Source organism: Rhyacophila brunnea, unplaced genomic scaffold (genome assembly GCF_057557595.1).
Source record: "Rhyacophila brunnea isolate RB1 unplaced genomic scaffold, BYU_Rbru_1.0 scaffold_18, whole genome shotgun sequence".
Classification (NCBI taxonomy): Eukaryota; Metazoa; Arthropoda; class Insecta; order Trichoptera; family Rhyacophilidae; genus Rhyacophila; species Rhyacophila brunnea.
In genome coordinates, this window is record NW_028232837.1 from 8,821,274 (window position 1) to 8,839,696 (window position 18,423).

Here is an 18,423-nt window from a genome sequence, read left to right on the forward strand (position 1 = left end):
GTAGCAGGTGTGAGGTTTATCTTTAGATAACCATCTTGTATACATAAGTTATCAGAGTTATCTTGGATTAACAAAAATAATGAAATGATGTGTTATGGAGTTAACTAGTTGGAATAGAGCTGCAGAAAATCGTCACCTTACTATTAAGACCTTGTAAGTCAGATATGGAAAAAAAAAGTTAGTTTGACAAAATTTAAACAAAAAAACATTTTAAATCATATCAATACCTCAGTTCCCTAGACTAGTATGCTGTCCATCTATTGACAAATTTTAAAAACTCGCAGGTCTCGTGGTTTCAAACATGGAATTAAAACCTCGTATTTCACAACCAGTGTTAAGGCCATATTCCATTGGCAGACGCACAGACCCAACCCGATCCAACGATCGACGCCAACCGTCGTCGCTAGCTATTTGCAATTACACGCAACGATTCAATCTCGTTGGTCCTTGATTTGATTGGTTAAAATAATACTAGTGTTGCTATTATTAAAAATATAGGTTGAGTGAAAACTAGATATTTCTTAGATTGGTGGCTACACTGAACGCATTCCCGCGCAATTTTACGTCAACAAAACTGAGCTGTCAGCTGTCAAACCTAGCGAGCATCAGATCTGTTAAAATTTATGCGGCCGTTTGACATTTATAGAAATTTTGTATACTTATTGTTAATTTACATCATGAATAACTGGGCGAGCTTGAATCTCCAAGCCAATTGAGTAATTCGAATATCGAAATCGAATAATCCAAAGACTAATTTATTGTAGCGAGTATGGCTATATTTCAACTGGCTCAGGCGGTCAGGACTCGCCGTAAACGAAAACACTGGGTCAAAAGTTGGCTAACTGAAGAACAGCGTGATCGCCATTGAATATGGCAGGTTTTTTTACGTTCCACACTATATCTTTGGCGTGTATTTATTCGACGAGGACTGTGTCCTCGGTGATACTCCATATATATTTTTTAAGTTTCCGCCATCTTGTAGTTGTTCAGTTGAAATCGACCAGTAGAATGAAATGAACGACCGTTTGCATGACTCAGGCGCATATTCGGCTATTTTCGTACGCTTTCGGCAATCTTCGCTTAATAATGAAAGGATCGCACGACGGATAATAGAAAATTTTCCACTTTCGACCCGATCGCTCACGATCCTTGAAAACCATAGAGAATAGAGTTTGACAGTCGTGGCAGACGATCGGGCCAGACGCAATCTGCCAATGGAATATGGGCTTTAGCAGATTCATCGATTAGAGAGGTGTTTAGAATATTGTTTTTATTACATTTTTTCCATCCCCTCAACATTCTTCTCAAACAGACTTACGAGGCTTTAATAGTAAGGTGACAAAATGTGGTAAAATATCACATTATTTGATATTACACATAGTTTAAACTTTACATTTAATTTCCAATTTAAAAAATGACAACGAAAGAAAAAAAAAACTTCAGAAAAGATTTATATTTATAAATTTAAATCCTGTAGATGTATATAACCTATTGGTAAATTTTCATATTATATTATCTACACGATATTTGACTTTTAACAAGAAGTCAAATTAAAAAAAGGTAGTTATTATTATATATATTTTTACATCAGTAGTGCTATTATATAAGTCACTGATTGGTCATACTTTTAAGCGGTGAATATAACCTTCTGTTTGAATTATTGTACACAAGTTTGACAAACAGTTAGATATTATTTTATATTTGACATATCCGTAAAAAACTAAAGTGCAAGATCGACCACAAGGTAAAGTTTTCTTGGTCTACAGAACCAAAGAAAAGTGTATTCTCAGATTCCGAAGACAAATCCATATAACATACGTGGGTTGACGCAGGCTGTTAAGATCCAACATAAATATTGCACATTAAACTTTGTCAGTCATACTTATTCGTTTTCATTGAGCTAAGCAAATAATTCCAAAACCGAGTCTAGACCAAGAACATCTGTATTATGATCAATGTTTTCCATCTGCGTCAAGAAACAATAACCCAAGTCATTTTTTGTATCAGAACATAATATTAAGTTTTAGTTAATAATTTTGTAATAACCTTCAAACACGCTGTATGCAATGTTCAATGTTCACCGAACCAGAGTATATTGGACTGGACAAGGTATAAATATATAATTTTCACACTTCTGATATGATTAAATGTGGTATGAAAAATATTTGATATCCATTTGAAATTAAATTTAAAGTTATTTTTATGGATGACTCATTTCCCGACTGTGTGATTGTAATCTAACATTCAACTATTCAACTCGTGAAGTGAAATTTGATAAGATTACTGTGATGATTACGTCATTTTGAAGGTCTTCATTGATTGACTATTTGGGGAATAATTTTTTCCTTCAACCTCAGCAAATGCAGTAGCCAAGGGTGGAGGTAGGCTGTTAAGATCGCCATAAATAGTGGACATTAAACTTTGTTAATTGAACTAAGACTGCAAATTTACAGATGGTGTTAAGTTAGTTTTTAAAAATCAATTAAACCCTGCCTAACCAAACCATAATAGTTTTGGTATATTTTGGGCAATACAACAAAATTGTGCACACTTATTCATTCATACTTATTTGTTTTCGTAGGATTAAGAATACATATTACACATATTGTAGGTTAATTTTTTAAAATTAATTATTAAGCCCTGCCCAACCAAACTATAATAGATAAAAAATATTATTCTATCTATAAAATATCCAAAGTAATGTATGATTTAATTGTATAATTTTACATATTTTATAGATACACAAGTATTTTTTGACTATTATCTATTATGGCTTGTTTTTAGCATGGTTTCATTGAATTTTAAAGACTAACAACACCATCTGTAAATCGTAGTCTTATTTCAATGAAAACAAATAATTTTATGTAAGTATACGTATGACCGACAAAGTTTAGTGTGCACTATTTATGGCGGATCTGAACAGCCTACCTCCACCCTTCGCCATTGGTAAATGGAGACCGTATCGTCATTCATATAATGGCAATATCAAAATTATTAAGGGAGATAAACTGTTATTAAAATAAAAACAGGAAAATTTTGTACGAAAAATGTTCATATTTTATTAAAACAATTAATCATAACAAAAAGCGATCTCGCACATATAACCTTAAGGTGACCACAGCTTTACAAATATACAGGTGTAATGCAGGTGTATATTGTTTCATAGTGAACATTAGACACCTTTTAAAACTGTCCTCTAGATAGGATTAATCCACGAAGATCTTGGTTGGCATGTATTCCAGTGTGCGTGATTTCTTTTCTATGTGGTTGAGATTTCATATGAGATCTTCTCACTCACAGTAATGATTAAAAAAATAATTGCGCTGCATGTTTGTTGCTCTGCGGGCGAACCGTCACACAGATAATGGACAGTAAAGAAAATAAAATTTTGTCGATTTGGTGGTGAACAGACCTGTATTTCACATTCGTAAATTGCAGATATTGGTGTATAAAATTTTGTCTCACTAAACACTTGTTCTTACATAATAACTGCCAGGAAAACATCAATGATAGAATCGTGACATAATGTGGAATAGATATGTATAATTTTTGTACGATTGACTTGAAACACGTGAGTCAGAAGTTGTTCGTATGTCAGTCATATACAAGTGGGTACGTCATGACATTGAACATCTACAACATCCATTCAACCAGAATTTTGCATGAACGATTTGAAGACAGACACGATCACGGAACGGAAGATGAGAAAGTCACGCCGAAGGTGAAGGGAAAAAGAAATTCCATTCGCCAACAAAGTCAACACTCAGTATATTATGGCAAAGGGTGAGGAAGTGATGTCTTGTAAAGTGAAAGAATTTTGTAGTTCGTGACTCAAATGACCTGATTAGTCAGAAAGAGTGATGAAATGTATTTATTGCAAAAACTTATGTTTACTAATTTTACTGACATGTGGAATAACTCAATTCACTACCAATGTGACTATTTATAAACAAGAGTTTACAAAACATGATAAACAGAGATTTGTATATTGAATATTTTCATAATATTACGATTTCTGAATTGATTTGTAGTGACATGCTGAAATTTTGATAATGAAAAAGTTTACCAAGAAGCTATTCTATTGCAACAGTTGAATTATGTGGTATACAGTGGAAGCCCAGTTTTACGAGCCCGGAATCCATATTTTTCGCTATTTGCAAGTTGTAGTTTCTTTTTACTACATTGAATTCCCGGTTTATATTTCCTGCAATTTACGTCTTTAAAATTCAATGCATGGCAGTAATTAAAATTAATTCCAAACGCATGGGTGCATTTTTATTTATAGACACGTCTGCAGTCGCCAAGACCAACGCGATTATACATATATTTTTGTTTACACGTCAAATAAAGTCTCAGCAAAGAAAAATATTGTCAGTTGAAGAGAATAGGTACAATCTTGAAAAGGTGAAAGAACATGTTGACATAATATGCTCCAGACCACTTTGTATGATTTTTTTTAAAATTAATTTATTTTATGTCTTCCCTTTATTTACATATTTTGTCAGTGACTTCAAGAACATGAAATCGGAGTGTAGAGTCAAAGATAAAAACTGTAGTCATGTAAAACTTAAAATCGCATATCATTGGTCTATTTTGCAAACCTCATAGAATAAAAATCATCTCATTTTTGTTTTGACTTAATTTTCGAATGGAAGAAAAGAACAATGTCTTCATACAATATTATGATTCCTGGTATTTTCGAGGTTTGAATTTTATTATGTGTAAACCTTAAGCCGTAAGTCAAAGATATTATGCATTAATTATTATACGCTAGTAATAAATATATTAATAAGCTGGCACTTGTGATGCTATTTTACGATGTCATACAAAATACACTGTTATCCTAACCGTCCACTCGCTTATGTAATAGTTATCACTATGGTGTTCATATTAGGATAAATGTTATTTCTATTTGGTACAGAATTTTATAATATTGAACTGCGTAATGACGCAGCGATAAAACACAAAAGAGAAATGCGATTATGACGATATTTCAATGTTATTTTAATTCAATTGTATTCACAGTGAAAGTGACACTCTTGCGCGAGCATAGAATATTTTAACGTTTACAGTTTTGTAACAAAGATAATTTTCTTTCACGAGACAAAATTTGAAAGAACTTAATATATAACTTGGAAAAGCCTCAAACATAGAAATATTTTACCGCACATACATCTGTCGTATACTAGATGAGTACTTTACTATTAAATACTGACTCAAGTACTATCCGTGCAGATATTGTAGAGTTTAAAAATTCTGTCAATAATGGCTACCATAACTAAGTAATTATTTCGATAAAGAGCAATACTGCATCCTTGTGATCGAGGTGAGACCAAAACCTAACACAACCTACTGTGATCCAAAAATAATATGAATCACCGCTCACGATGGTCGAACGGTTACATGTCAGGCTTATAATGTTGGGGGTCCCTGATTTGAATCCCGGGTCTGAAAAATTCACATGTTGTTTTTCAATGTTACATGAGCAAGTGGCTAACATCCATTTCAATTTGAATTTGAATTTCTAATAAAAAGAAAAATCTGTTAATATGGCCTATTAATAATTATGATAATGACATTTCGACATTGATTCATACGTGGCGTCAGGATTGAATTATTTTTTATTCAAGCTTTAACAATTTAATATTCTGCATTGAAAATTCATAAATTGTTATCATTAGATGTTGTGGAGGCATTTCCGATAGACTTAAATAGAAAAAAAATAATTGTTTTGTTTGAGATTCAGGTCTAAAATACTTGTGTTAGAATAGAATCAAATTCATCGATATATCTCACATAACATGATTTTTTTGTCAGGAAACATTTTAAAATCTGAACACACTAAATGATATTATACATAAATAATATTATGAAAGGGAAAACAAAAGAACAATAATTATTATGTCAAAATTTTTAACTAAATAAATACCTATATCAAAATACAATTTTCATACCATAATATTATGCGCAATATCCAACACTAATGCAAATTTTCTCGAGTTGACTGAAAAGTTCCTCCAAGAAACTGTGCTTTTAGATTTTCAACTTGTGATCTTTTAGCCCGCGATGTTCACAATAATTATTGTATGAATCAATTTGTTTCTTTAGACAGATGGATAGAGGTCTGTTTTTATAAAGAATGAAAAAAATGACTGTACAGGAAATGAAATCAGCTGAACTGTATAATCGAACGAGTTTTTTAATTTCCTAATATCAAATTAGGTCATACTCGAGGCATATAGAAAGAAAGTGTCATGTCATTGCTCTCCAGTAATGTACTACAGATCTGACTATACGCGTGAATCAAAATATATATATTTTAAGAGATGCGTACCTAATAAAGATAAATATTACTTTATGTCGGCTATTTCAGAATTCATCGGTATATTCTATAGGAAGGTATTTTACACGTATCCACATTACAAAATACATTTAAAACTTTTTGTAACAACATGAAAAAAGTATGCATTCATTAGCCATAGACCTTGATTATTCCAAAATCAAATCATACATACAAAGATTACCATCATTCGAAAAATATTCTAAAATGAATAATTTCTTTTAAAATAATGGCAACATTTTGAAATTATAGTAAGAAAAGGAATATAATGCGGTGTTTTTTGAAAATAATAATATTATGACATTTGTTTTTATATTCACCCTTTAAATTTTAAATGTAGTTATAGTATACATTATAATAATGGGAAAATATAAATTATATTAAGTAGGAAAAAACGTAGGATAAATAATAATATTTCTAAAAATAGGAAAACGATATTTAAATAAATTATAATTTGACATTTCGTTGAATGTCAACAATGTTCTAAACGACGAGAAAGTAAAACCACGGTTGGTTAACTCAAAATTTTGCTAAATCGTACAAATATTTTTTGCAAACGTCTTATATAATGAAAAGATATCATTTGAATAATTAGTTATCGACTGGAAGAGTACTTTATGGTATTTTCCTGTTGGCAACACTTTTATTTTTATAGCAGTAAAAATTTCAAAATTAGAATTTCAAATGATTGGATGATGAATTTTCATTGTTCAATAATTGTACACATTTATTTGGAAGAAAAATGTATGTGATTCTGATACAATGTCATAATTTTTTTGTTTTGGTAAAACAAAATTTCCCAAAAAGTTGTCTTCATAAAAATATCAAAATCAACTAAAAATACATTGCACTGGAGCATCAATAAGATATATTTCATTTTCCTTCTCAATTTTATGGAATTTATACATTTTAGTAGATTTTAAAGTGATTTTCAAAGCAGTTGAATTCGTGAATACATGTAAATACTGTTTGATAATTAATAATAATGTACATATTACATAATTGGGAAAAGCACGAATATGTGTAATTAAATTATGAACTAATTTGATCTAATTTTTTTACTTACTGCAAATTCTAGAGGAACATCGTAAATCATTTTGATCTGAATTAAATTGTGTTATTAACATTAATGGACTTAGTCCACGTTTGAATTGAAGGTATTTACTAACACACCAAAGATAATTTGTTGTTTATTTCAATGATCACACGGAGAGTTTACTTCTGTGTACCAAAAGCATAGAGATAATAAATACATTATGACTTAATTCACTTCGGTATTGAATCCCCCGTCTGTACTAATTTCAAAATTGAATTGCCATGGTTCCGTCGACACAATCAATATGACATCTTTTCATTAAGAAGAGGACTTATCGCAAGGTGACATTCACAATAAATAACGATCCAGTGCCATTCGTCGGTAGATCGCCATCGGTTCCGCACACGAAAACACAAAGCACAAAATCCGTATGGCAACTTAAAATGTTCGTATAGTATGGTGCGGTGAGTCGGTATACCTATATCGGTGTGAGAAATATTTACAAAAGTATGAGAGCGAGGGGGGTCCCCCTTAAACTGAGACAAACAAGAAACACTTGTTGACAGAATATAAAGTTCAGTCTTTGCGGTCCGTCAGCGCCTCATCGAGACTCCTTGGCCGTCAGTTTTTCAATCAATTCCTGTAATGGAGCCAGCTCCTTCCGTTCTATGAGAGAAAATTCCTGAAAACAACACAAGAAAATACTGTTAGAAAAACAACAAACAAAAAAAACTACACCTAACCTAAACCTCAAGGGTTTTATTGCTTTCGTTCAATTTTACACCTGATCGTGTAGACAAGTGAATGGGTTCTGTGTCGCATGTCTACGTGATGAGGTGGCGAGTCTTAAATTTCGCCGTTTTGTAGAAAAATCAAAATGAATATTGACTTGTGTCACCAAATCCACTCTAGGGTAAAAAAAACAGGTTACTAAATCCGCTCTATATGGCCGACCAATCAGATGTCGCGATTCAAACAATCTATGTTTATATGATTATAAAAGCGTCACCACTACTAGCATCAAAATTATCATAAATGCACAAAAAAGTTTTTCATGATTTACTCGAAACCCAAAACAACCTCCAGCGCATCTATTCTATACACAAGGCTGCTATCGGTGGATATCGAGGGTAGTTCATCATATTTATGTATTGAAGCGGTTAATTGTTACAATAAGTTAACTGTCTGAACTGTCAAAAAATTCGATGTTTTATCAGCACCTCTCTTGGCTGTGTTAACTTTTAGAGCGATACAGACAGTTTTGACAGCTTAGACGGCTAACTTATTGTAACAGTTATAATACCTCAATATATAAAATCTATAATAAGCTACCCTCGATAGCCGCCGATAGCAGCCTTGTGGTTTATGGGTTATAAGAGGTTTTTTTTGTCTTCACTGATAAAGCACACTGACCTGAACGAAAAATATAAAATGCTTGAAGGAGGTGTTGAGATGCGCCTCCTCGCCTAACTGAACGACCTCGGAGAAGTGCTGGTGGTAGATGTGTGCGTAAACCCTAAAGAGGCGCTTCAGGATAGTCTTGGCGATGAAGAGGAAGTTCTTGGGGAAGGGCACCCCGATCTTGGAGGGAAAGAGCGTCTCGTCGTCCAGCTGGTCTTGCACCCACGTCATGAGGTAGTCGATATACTTGGGGGCGGAGCACTTGATGGGCTTTTTGACAGTATGCCCGTCTGCCCAGTGGTACTCGTATTTGGGCCCCGCCGACATTATCACGCAGCTCTCTTCCGTGCAGAATTCCGTTATCGTGCCAAACAGCATGTTTATTTGATTGAAGAAGTCTACGGCTGGAAATAACAGACAAATAATGGATTACATATACTGTGACAAACATAGTAATGCATCGGTAAAGGCGGAAATACATGGATTACAAATTCAACAAATATTTAATGTATTCTGAGTTTCATTCATTCAAAGTGTTAGCCGGCTCGCACATCACAACTCGCCTCGTGTGCCTAACTGCCATAAATCAAAGCTTCCGAGAGCGGGCAGGCGGTGTTCCTTGATAAAACTTCGCACATCTGCCTAGCGATATCGACATTCGCCGCATCGTGGCTGCTCCGAACGCGGCGACAGTCTGGAGAGAAATGGCCGTTTGTGCAGCTGTGCGCTTGAGCGGAGTCGACTTTTTTTAGATCCAACATGCAGGCTGTAACAAATGCGACATGTTGCATCTCCGGGTCGTCTCGCGTCGCAGTTGCATTGGCCAATCTGCGAAGCTCCATTTGATAACGTTTGTTTCTTGGTTTACGATGACGTCACATCGATGAATTCGTCGTAAGACGCATGCGGCGAGTTCTGATGTGCGAGCCCACTTAAACCAAAATATTCAAAAAAGTTGTGAAAATTTCTACTTTTGTTCAATTTTTAAGTCATGTACAATAAAAAAAATTAAAAATATTGATGTATACGGTGACGGTATTTCCTCTGTGACAAATTAACAAGTTCCTTTCAAACCTTCTCTTCCTGTAAAGAAACTTATCGAAAATAAAGCACTTGCAACATCGTGTGAAGTGCCTAGAAATCGAACAAGTAATAATACAATCAATCTGTTTTTCATTGACCGCATCTGCCTACTTTTTCTTTTCGTATTTCACAAAGACAAAGTCATGGGCGATCGATAGTACTATAATAAGAATCAAGTATTAGTTTACAAACTGTACCCTCACTAAGGCTTATACTTATAAGATTACTTCTACCGATGCGTTGCCTGATCTTGCTGGAGTGCTCATGTTAGATTTGCACATTCAGGTCCGTGGTACCATGCCCGCCTTGCTCAGGGGCGTGGAAGCAGAGGTGGGTAATACATTCATATGGCCTACGGATCTTGAATACATTGATTGATGCGATCAAAGAGTTCTACTACATGTTCTGGCGTATGATGCCGCATTGTGTGCATGGCAGGGGCAATGGACCACCTCTTCCAAGGAGAGACAAACCCACTTGATTTTTCCAAATATAAAATGGAGCAGATTGACTCCAGACCATTGGAGTTTTTAGTTCTTAACCAGACACAGTGGCTTCGTGATACACCCCTGTTACAGGCGGGCTTCTCCCGGTGTAAAATAATCATTTAGTAGTCATAAGTCGAAACGTAACCCTGACCTCTAGAAACGGCTTCATAAAACATCTAATCTGATTCTTTGCTCAACTACGTAATTTTATTTTTTTTATTTATTCATGAGTAAAGGCCTTCGTCCGGTGTGTGAAAGTCACATATTGGGCGGAGGTGTAATTAAGATAAATTTAATTTAATTTAAAAAGTATAAATGATGATGGATGAAAGAGATAATTTTAAGATTAAATATAAGTACTTATTCAAATATAATAAATTTTTGCCGCGCTTGCCGGCAACGTTCAAATTTCCACGCGCCTGCGCCGGGGTGGTCCTCGTGATTCGTCAAATCAAAAACATCACGCGATAAAATTTGGCCAATCACAGAGTCCTTTTTGTTGGACGGCGTGGGTACGCGAAGTTTGAAAAAGAAAAAGAAAGTAGTGAGCGTCTGGTTTTCAAATCGTACGGACCTGACGACTACAACTGTAAAAATCCCAAATATAATTTGTAAAACTAAAAATAAAGAAAATATAAGAAGACCACGTTACTAGCACGAAAGGCCGTGTTTTATTTACACTTCAACCGTTTTAACTCTTTTTTTTGTGAATCCGGGGTTCGATGGATGGAGCTAGCCGCCGGAACCCCGGGTATCTCATTCGCCTCCAAGTTTTATCAGCTTAACCTAGTTAGTTGCAGGATGCCGATCACATCCTCTGGGAGTGTCCCTATATGTCGGTTGAAAGAGAAAAACTTCTCAAGTCGGTCTGATCCACAGTTGCACCAGTCAGCTATTGCGATTTGGGGAAAATTTCTAAGCTGTCAAAAAGTTTGTAGAATTTCACGTCGAATGAGGTCTTTCATCATCGAGGATTGACCGTAATATATTATATCAGAATAGAAATTATGCCCACTCTAATGTATGTCAATCAAAGTCTAGAGTAATTGTTCTTGGGACACTCAGCACAACATTAAAGGGCACCTAGTAACGTTCGGTATACGCCTAGATAACATGTGTGGAAAAATGGCAGGTGGTGCATGGTAAAACTAGTTTACAAACCATCATCCAATCCACTCTGTGATGATTTAACTCATAAAATTTGACCCACTATATTATATTGTAATGTGCCAATGCATAATAATAATCCATCTTTCCTGTTTACCAACGTCAATTCGGCCCGTTCCGTGACTGATAATATGTGAGATAACTGTTGATAATAAATTTATTATGATGCAGTGAGTGCTCTAAAACATTGGACGTCAACCAGTGTAGTCCATATATTGAATTAAGTCAGTAATAATTTTTATATGAATAAAAAATGTACTATCATTTATGTATTAAGTATCTACAGTTGGATGGCAAACACGAAAAGGCACTTTCGTAGTGTTACGACTGGGGGTGGCGAATCCAATAATCAAGCAGAGCTTGAGGTATTTATTTTAAAATGCTCAGGTAAGCGGCACGTGATGACAATATTTAATTATCACTTTTACTCATCGAAATGGCTCACTGGTAGATATTCAGGTATGTTATAATCATATTATAGATAATTCAATTTGGACAGAAACATAAAATACGTATAACTAAATCTTAATATTATAACATATTAAATTATAAACTTCCAGTTATAAGATCACCCAAAGTTGGTTTCTGCCTAGACCACGAAAGGGAATCAATAAAGTAGATTTCAGTTGGTGTTATTATAATATATTATGTAAAAACTGATTTTTCAACTACGGGATTTTATAAAAACCAACAAAATACAAATGTTTTAGAGCCCATTTAACATAGACATCAATGACTTATCAAGACAACTAACTATACATAAAAATTATTAAATTACAACATAATACATTTGCGAACAAGCATTTTCTGCCATGAGTTTAAGGAAGAAATTTTTTTCTTCTCGATTGACTAATGAACGTTTGGTTTTTAAAGATAGGAGGGAGAAAACGGCCACAAACATTACATTTAGCAGGGAGACAGACAGTGATGCATAAACTCGTTTTGTTTTTACTCAATACAGATCATTTGGTTTTCTTTTCAGGGAATTTTATAATACACCTATCGTACTTTAAATATTTGTGTATTTTTAAAAATTCATGACTTTCCCCATATCTTGCGACCTTATTATTAATACAAAAAGTTGAATGCGGCTCACGTATCAGAAAAGGTTGCCGACCCCCGCGAGTCTAAAACAAAGCAATCCAGTTTCGTAAAAGACGAAATTTTAAATGTTTTACAAAAATTTCACTTGATCTATAAATACGTAAGATCTCGACTCTCGTGGTGCAGTGCGCAAGGCGCTGGCCTTCCACCCGAGAGTTCTGGGTTCGATTCCCGGTGAGGACACAATAATATGTATGTGTTTTTCTCAAAGCCTGGGTATATGTGATTGTTCAAAATTACTAACAGCCACCTTGTACGAAGTTCCAATATTCTTAGATTTAATAAGAACATTAATTTGATATTGGTTGGTATCAAATATCTAATAATAATGCTGTCATTAATATAAGATATTTTTGATAGGTACGACTTGATACTTATGAGCACCTACTTTTGAACCATTCAGAATTCTATGATTGCTGTGTATTGTTTAGAGATAAATTTAATTTTATCGGTTTACGATACAACATCCGTCAGTGATTCTCAGAAGTTTAACTGTGGAATTTTGAGTTCTATACACTCTTTGATGAGCCTGATATCTTCAGATTTATCAAAACTCAACAGCCCTCGGATGGTCATGACACATAAGGGTGATCGATCATTGACAAATCGTCTCATGGTTAGTGAACCAAGAAAAAATAGTGTGGGTAGATAAAGACAATCATCGGATGAAAAACTCAACTGGAGAATGAGATAAGAGTGCCAAGGCGGCCAAAGTCCACACTGTAGTGTCACAAAAGAATGCTAATTATTAAATAATCAACAAGCTGCAAGTCAATTCAAATCGGAGATTCATTTGTAGCAACCCTCACACTAAATGTACTCTCAGATTTATTCACTTAGGTGAGACTGAGATAAAATGGAATGCGTTACTGTTACCTCCACCCTTCGCCACTACCAAATACATTTCGTACAAGAATGTTGCAATACATAAATTTCTTATTACTCTGTCATCTTCATTATTGGAATTCCATCTCTTTGAATGAATCGTTAAGTATTATTTTCTAATTAGAACTGATCTACTAAAAATGAAAGCATTACTTTTAAAATAACAAAACGACAATTGAAATTGTGTTCATGTTGATAATAATATATTGTCGGTCAGTCATGATTAGAATATGATATTTTTAAAATTAATGACAAAACAAAATTTACATATTATTATTATTATTGGAGATAAGAGATATTAAAAGGGAATTTTGTGGTTACTCTCTATCCATTGAAATAATATTGTTAATAATGAATACAGTAAATTTTGCTTTTTATATTGTAACAAGATTATAATCCCAAGATGCCCTGAATCTATACAATGAAATGTTATAACAACATAATTATGATGTATCCATTGTTTGATACATGTTTGGTTTACTTATCCCATACGTCGCGGTTTTTCCAGGATATACCCGGGTTTCGCATACATATTTGCATGTCGGGAAAAAAATATTTTCGAAAAGCTGTTTGCTGAATCTCCTTGCACATAGACAAAATATTGTATTCCCATCCCATACTGTACGGATTTAATCCAAAGAATTAAATGAAAAAAACCAAAATGACATTCAATAAAAATAATATGTCTTCAATTAGTGATTTTGTATTATAAAAATAATATATTGTCGAAAATATTGGGTACACGAAGAATTTGGATTATAAATAGAAGGAGTCTTAAGCCCATATTCCATTGGCAGATTGCGTCTGGCCCGATCGTCTGCCACGACTGTCAAACTCTATTCTCTATGGTTTTCAAGGATCGTGAGCGATCGGGTCGAAAGTGGAAAATTTTCTATTATCCGTCGTGCGATCCTTTCATTATCAAGCGAAGATTGCCGAAAGCGTACGAAAATAGCCGAATATGCGCCTGAGTCATGCAAACGGTCGTTCATTTCATTCTACTGGTCGATTTCAACTGAACAACTACAAGATGGCGAAAACTTAAAAAATATATATGGAGTATCACCGAGGACACAGTCCTCGTCGAATAAATACACGCCAAAGATATAGTGTGGAACGTAAAAAAATCCGCCATATTCAATGGCGATCACGCTGTTCTTCAGTTAGCCAACTTTTGACCCAGTGTTTTCGTTTACGGCGAGTCCTGACCGCCTGAGCCAGTTGAAATATAGCCATACTTGCTACAATAAATTAGCTTTGGATTATTCGATTTCGATATTCGAATTACTCAATTGGTTTGGAGATTCAAGCTCGGCCAGTTATTCATAATGTAAATTAACAATAAGTATACAAACTTTCTATAAATGTCAAACGGCCGCGTAAATTTTAACAGATCTGATGCTCGCTAGGTTTACAGCTGACAGCTCAGTTTTGTTGACGTAAAATTGCGCGGGAATGCGTTCAGTGTAGCCACCAATCTAAGAAATATCTAGTTTTCACTCAACCTATATTTTTAATAATAGCAACACTAGTATTATTTTAACCAATCAAATCAAGGACCAACGAGATTGAATCGTTGCGTGTAATTGCAAATAGCTAGCGACGACATTGGCGTCGATCGTTGGATCAGGTTGGGTCTGTGCGTCTGCCAATGGAATATGGCCTTTATACGTTATTTCTGTTATGACATTAGAAATTATTTTGCAAGTGCATGAAGCATGGTTAAGTTGGCAAACTCCACAAATATTAAGATTGCTCAGTTGTAATTCTTTTTTATGTTAATTGTGATTACTTACTCTTTACTAGTGTTTGCTAAAATAATTGGATTCAAAGATACAAACGTCTGCGGGTCTATTCATAACGGTTATCACTATAGCATGTTATTTTCATTGGTCCAAATTAACACGGAAGGCATTCATACACAAAGCTGTTATCGGCGGCTATCTCCATTTCGTAATACGGCGAAATTTAGTTTGGTAGAGATGTCGGTCGAATTCGGATATATTCGTGCTGTCAGTTACGGCCGAACCCTACCGGATAAACCCAAACACAAGCGGATAAAGCCAAACCAGCGCCATCCCGTCGGCAATGAGCCGAACACAAGAATTTTGTATTGACACGTCAGACATATCAACATAACCTACGATTTTATTAGTCATGTCATTGCGATTACAGTAAAACAAATATTATGTAACTACTAGCCACCCGATATTTGACAGCTCGTGGGGAACTATAAATTAAGACGGCGGCCGTATTTCAAAACAGTCAGATTTTGCATCTCAATTCTCAATATGTAAAATTGACGTACTCTGTCTCGTTTTTAAAGTCCACCAAGAGGGGCTGTTAACGACACTAAAAACTGATTTTCTTTCTCAGTGCGTATCAGGATTTGTACGTTTGACTGAAATAATTCATATTATATTGACATTTATACAGTAAATATATTTTTAGTAGATAGTATTTTTAAAATGTCAGTCAAACTCTCTTGAGTAATGAAATAGCCCATCATGTGATAGACTTTGACCAGGTAAACTATATCTATACTATCTTCAACCTTTCCGCATTATTAACTCAAATTGTAATTTATTTGACTATTATATATAATTTATTTAATAACCGTTTGAAATACATACTATTAACAGCCACCCATTCATTAATGTCCTCTCCTTCAGGCAAGGAGACAGCAAGTCTGAGGTTTCCAGAGCCAAGAGTGGCAGCCGCATGGTTCATGAGATCATACTGATGCGTCCCCTCCGGGATGTTCTTCTTTGGCTTGAATGTTTTGTTGGACCGGTTTCCGCTGAAAGACAAAATAGGGTTGGTTCATTTGAAATGTGGCTTTAATGATTGTCACTTTAACGAATGTCAAACATCGCACACACACGCACACACATACATAACTGTCTGTAAACTTTTGTCGCTATACAAATACATGTGTGCAAATTTAGTCGGAATTTTAACACATGTCCAACATCATTTGTAAACATTTCTTTCAGAGAACACATTAACACTCCCATACCCGTGAGGTATGCACAGTTGTAAAAAATTCTTAAATCATAGAAATCTCACTTATTATTATGTAAATAGACATCTGATTTTAGCTATTTGTAGATATTAACCCAATGCTTACGGGCCGCACAAAATTGTGTTTTTGCTAATTACTTTTCAAATGCAAATTAACATGTAAATTACAAAATTAATTAAAAGTGTTAATTAATTATTTAAAATAATAAATTGTTTTAAGTAAATTAATTAATTGTGTTAAAATACTTATGCATAAAAATTATCTGTTGGTTGTCCTTTCTAAGGTAGACCAAGACAAGCCGTAATGACCAACATAGAAATATGAAAGCCAGTCGGCATGGACCAAGGTTTTGTAAGGTAGAGGTAGGTTTTGGCAAGACAAGCCGTAATGACCAACATAGAAATATGAAAGCCAGTCGGCATGGACCAAGGTTTTGTAAGGTAGAGGTAGGTTTTGGCAAGGTAGGGTTCGCTTCATTACTTCAGGCCATCAAATCCAAGGGACACAAAACGTGATGACTGTCCTCAAATATTGAATGCGCTTTTCGTTTACACGACAAACTTTAATGCCTATTAGGTTTATTCCATAGTTCTCCACACTCGAGATCTGTATACCACAGCCGATGGGATAAGTTAGTTCCCATTAATATTGTGTACCCTGATTGCATTAAATTATATGTATTTTGGACAGTTTTAAGAAAACGAAAAAAATCATGTTTGTGACAAAAATAAATATGTAAAACCGGATTTCGAAGCAGTTCTTTGACCTCACAGTCAGAGAGGAAAACAATAATTTGAAAAGCTCAGTGGAAACATCAAGGTTTGATGCGGAAATGGGAGGTCGCTTACACAACGGTCTGACCAAGTGAAGGTATGGGTATTTCAATACCCTCTGCTATGTGGATGGCGGAATGCTGGGATCTCTGGAGTCATAACTACATTTGGAAGGAGTTCTGGTCCTCGACAGTAAGAGATACGAAATCGAAATAAAAAACGGTAGACAAGTATAAATAATATGAATGTGGCAGGGTTTTTCATGTTTTTTTTATTGATAAGTTACTAATCTTTTGGTACCTGTCTTTCTCTAAATTGCACAATTTAACAATGGATTTTTGTTTATTATTTTCTTTTATACAATGACACATTATACTCAAATGCTTAATGTTTTTTCTAGTTAAAATAAAGATGTGTAAAAATATTTCATAGACGTAGAGAAGATGACATTTAAAAAAGTGTATGTACGAAATAGTCTACAACTACTGAACATTTTTCACAATATTCTATAATTACAGCATTATTAAAAAACTGTTTCAATTTAGAGGCATAATAATCATTATGCAATGATTCATATTATGCTAAACATGCAAGGTGTAGTATTGTAATAGATTTGAAAGCCGCAAACTTGTCTAGCCAAGAGACAGGTAGGTATTTAGTTATACGGTTTGGGAATGAGGGAATCATTAGAAAAAGTATGTTATTTAGTGAATTCTTGGCCGGGTCTAGGTTTAAATATAATAATTTACACGAGTTAGAAACACGTTTAGAATAGTAATATACACATGAGTAATGAGTAATACGATAGTTTTGGCCAAAGACACAACAAACACAAGTCGCGGTTTTACTCACAATAGGAAGCTCATGGTAGAACTGAGAAAGCCCTTTTGACACTGTGACTGTAATAATTCCCACCGCACTTCGTTTGACCGATCATCAAAATGTCTGTAGGTTTTCAGTTTTTGTCATTAGTTGTCAAAAAGTCGTACAGATGTTTGTCATCCATTTGTAGATTTCGTGATTTCGATAATAATAAAAAAATGTTCGTCACATCCGCCGACCACCAATATGGCAACACTCAATTACTACTATTCAATCGTCAATCAGCTGATAAATTTTAA

General features: G+C 34.4%; 1 protein-coding gene across 1 annotated transcript; it reads right to left on the bottom strand.

Moving 5' to 3' along the window:
• Positions 1-6,892: 6,892 nt before the first annotated feature.
• mats (MOB kinase activator-like 1) lies at positions 6,893-18,382 on the bottom strand. Its single transcript, XM_085945145.1, has 4 exons — positions 18,155-18,382; positions 16,138-16,304; positions 8,790-9,181; positions 6,893-8,058 (listed from the first exon to the last, which is right to left on the bottom strand). Exons 1-4 carry the CDS (start codon positions 18,166-18,168, stop codon positions 7,978-7,980), a joined length of 654 nt encoding a protein of 217 aa, XP_085801271.1. The 5' UTR covers positions 18,169-18,382; the 3' UTR covers positions 6,893-7,977.
• Positions 18,383-18,423: the final 41 nt, after the last annotated feature.

What these genes read in the sequence shown, in the direction of transcription:
- mats (XM_085945145.1), bottom strand. An exon ending in TGAATGGGTGGCTGTTAATA is followed by an intron (nt 9,182 to 16,137) that starts GTATGTATTTCA and finishes TGTTATTTCCAG; the next exon opens with CCGTAGACTTCTTCAATCAA. An exon ending in ATTTTATATTTTTCGTTCAG is followed by an intron (nt 8,059 to 8,789) that starts GTCAGTGTGCTT and finishes TGTTGTTTTCAG; the next exon opens with GAATTTTCTCTCATAGAACG.